Source organism: Squalius cephalus, assembly GCF_949319135.1.
Source record: "Squalius cephalus genome assembly, chromosome: 14".
NCBI classification, from domain to species: Eukaryota; Metazoa; Chordata; class Actinopteri; order Cypriniformes; family Leuciscidae; genus Squalius; species Squalius cephalus.
This window is the reverse complement of record NC_137135.1, coordinates 37,793,688-37,796,187: the sequence shown is the minus strand read 5'-3', so window position 1 is coordinate 37,796,187 and position 2,500 is coordinate 37,793,688. Positions and strand designations below refer to the sequence as shown.

Here is a 2,500-nt window from a genome sequence, read left to right as displayed (position 1 = left end):
AAATTACCTTTTTGTCCTAAATGTCCCTTTTTTTGTCCCTTTTTTTGTGTGTTTGCGGAACTCTTGATTGGTGTTTCAGTCCGGAGTGAAAACAGAGTGACACCGCGCGTGTGTCTGTTGCGACGCGTGATTCAAAAAACTCGCGTGTTCCCGAGAGCAACGAGGAGTGTCGTTACCGGACCCGAGACTCATTTACCGGGATCAAGAGAAGCGGACCGGGCGCCGAACCCAGTCCTGCTGATCATTAATGCGCTGAAGAAATCTTCATCTTCATCTTCATCTTCATCAGAATCAGAGAATCACAGTTCTGCTTTACTGAGGTACAGGATCACAGTTACAAGAAGTTATTTTCTGTGCATGTGCGAGACTTCCGGTTCATGATCCGCTATCAGGAAATTACTAGAAGAACAGTGTGTTTTTAATTACATTATATTAAAATAATTGAAAAAAAAAATACCAGTTGATTGAGTGGCGCAGGTATGACGTCACTTTGTAGGCTAGTTCGCATCACGCTGGATTTTCCCGTAGGATTATCGCTAAAATCAACTTTTTTGATTTTCAAAAGTTTATGATATTTGCACATTTTGTCCATCAAGATAATTATCACAGATGAACACAACTTTTATGAATTTTGAAGCCTAAATGCAGTTGGCAGAAGTAAAAATCTAAAGGTCGGCTATAAACGAACTACACCACGGTCGCATAATTTCAACGTCACCATCACTGAGTTTCTGACAACTCCGTTTTTATCTGAACACATTTTCCAGAACGTTTGAGTTAGAATGGTGTATAAGAGCACGGTTATAAGCATAACGAGGCTGTAAAAGTGAACTGAGTTTACTGATGATGTTTAATCTCCTCCATTTAGCCTTTTTCAAGACACATAACGACTTCAAAATATCACAAGTGGGTATGCCGATGTCATAGAATAAAACATGAAAGTGTCTTGAGCTTGTGTTCATCTCAAACCTTATTTCAGCCATTTCACCAAAACTCCATTCAAAAAACCCATTGACCCAATCACCAAAATTAATAATAATAATAATAAGTTTTATTTATATAGCGCCTTTCCAGGGCTCAAGGACACTTTACAATAAACAAACAACAATAAAGGCAGTTGACAAAGACAGCAGACAGAACAACAGTAGGCAGTTGAGAGTGCAAGTACAGTAAGTGAAAATGTAATTTTAAAATTACATATTTAAAGTCGACATGAAAAAAAAGTTGACCCTATTTACTCTGTTAATGCATATTACTAGTCTTGTGGTGAACAATTAATCCGTGTAAGTTAATAAACAGAAAAAAGTTGTTTGCTGTGGTAATCTTTAATTAAAATCTGAAAAGTTACTTCCGGTCTGGAATGGCGATCCTTCTCTGATGACGTCAGTTTGACGGCTTGGGGGAAACGCTTCACCACTCCTCAAACCGCTAGCCTGCGATGAGCTGAGATGGAGAGGAGGAGCGTTCAATATTCCCTCACAACACTGGAGAAAAGCCGTTTGCAACTTCCGGTTCACGGGAACTTTAAGCGGTTTTTCCTTGAAAGAAAATCTTCATGCCTTAAAATATCTTGAATGTAACTCGACACCCTTGCCTCATTTAGTATGCGCGGTTCTATGAATATGCAAATGAGCCCCGCCTCCACTCACTCCCTCAGCTCAGAGATCCACTGGTTGACGATCACACGTTGATCTGATTGGTTACAAGGTAGTTTGTGACGTCAGAAACACCAGCGATTTCAAAGCGTGTTTTTGAGACTGTCTTTGGTTCACTGCAGATTTAACTGTAAGCTGCGCGCCTCTTGTTGTTCTCAGGATCAGCTGCTGTTCTTCCTCTTCCTCAGGATGGTGTTCTTCACGTGCGACGCCTGCGGAGAGTCTCTAAAGAAAGCTCAGGTGGAGAAACACCTGCTGAAGTGCCGCGGCTGTAGAGTTCTGTCCTGCATCGACTGTGGGAACGACTTCCGGTGGGTCAAGGGTCACTGCGCGAGAGAGAGAGAGAGAGAGAGCGAGCGAGAGAGAGCGAGCGAGAGAGAGCGAGCGAGAGAGAGCGAGCGAGAGAGAGCGAGCGAGAGAGAGCGAGCGAGCGAGAGAGAGCGAGCGAGCGAGAGAGAGCGAGCGAGAGAGAGCGAGCGAGAGAGAGCGAGCGAGAGAGAGCGAGCGAGAGAGAGCGAGAGATCGAGTGAGTGAGAGAGAGTGAGTGAGTGTGAGAGTGAGTGTGAGAGTGAGTGTGAGAGTGAGTGTGAGAGTGAGTGTGAGAGTGAGTGTGAGAGAGAGTGAGAGTGAGAGTGAGAGTGAGTGTGAGAGTGAGTGTGAGAGTGAGTGTGAGAGTGAGAGAGTGAGTGTGAGTGTGTGAGTGTGAGAGTGTGTGAGTGTGAGTGTGTGTGAGAGTGAGAGTGAGTGTGAGTGTGAGAGTGAGTGTGAGAGTGAGTGTGAGAGTGAGTGTGAGAGTGAGTGTGAGTGTGAGTGAGAGTGAGTGTGAGTGTGAGAGTGAGTGTGAG

General features: G+C 44.2%; 1 protein-coding gene across 2 annotated transcripts in view; it reads left to right on the top strand.

The window, feature by feature from the left end:
- The first annotated feature begins 86 nt into the window (after positions 1–86).
- lyar (Ly1 antibody reactive homolog (mouse)) overlaps positions 87–2,500 on the top strand; it is a 13,584-nt gene continuing 11,170 nt past the window's right edge. The window contains exons 1-2 of one of the 2 annotated variants that reach the window (XM_079893354.1): positions 87–320; positions 1,815–1,966. In XM_079893354.1, coding sequence (XP_079749480.1) covers positions 1,845–1,966 — 122 coding nt within the window. In that variant the 5' untranslated portion in view covers positions 87–320; positions 1,815–1,844. The remainder of the gene's footprint in view (positions 321–1,814; positions 1,967–2,500) is intronic. The other variant, XM_079893353.1, reaches the window with a different exon arrangement.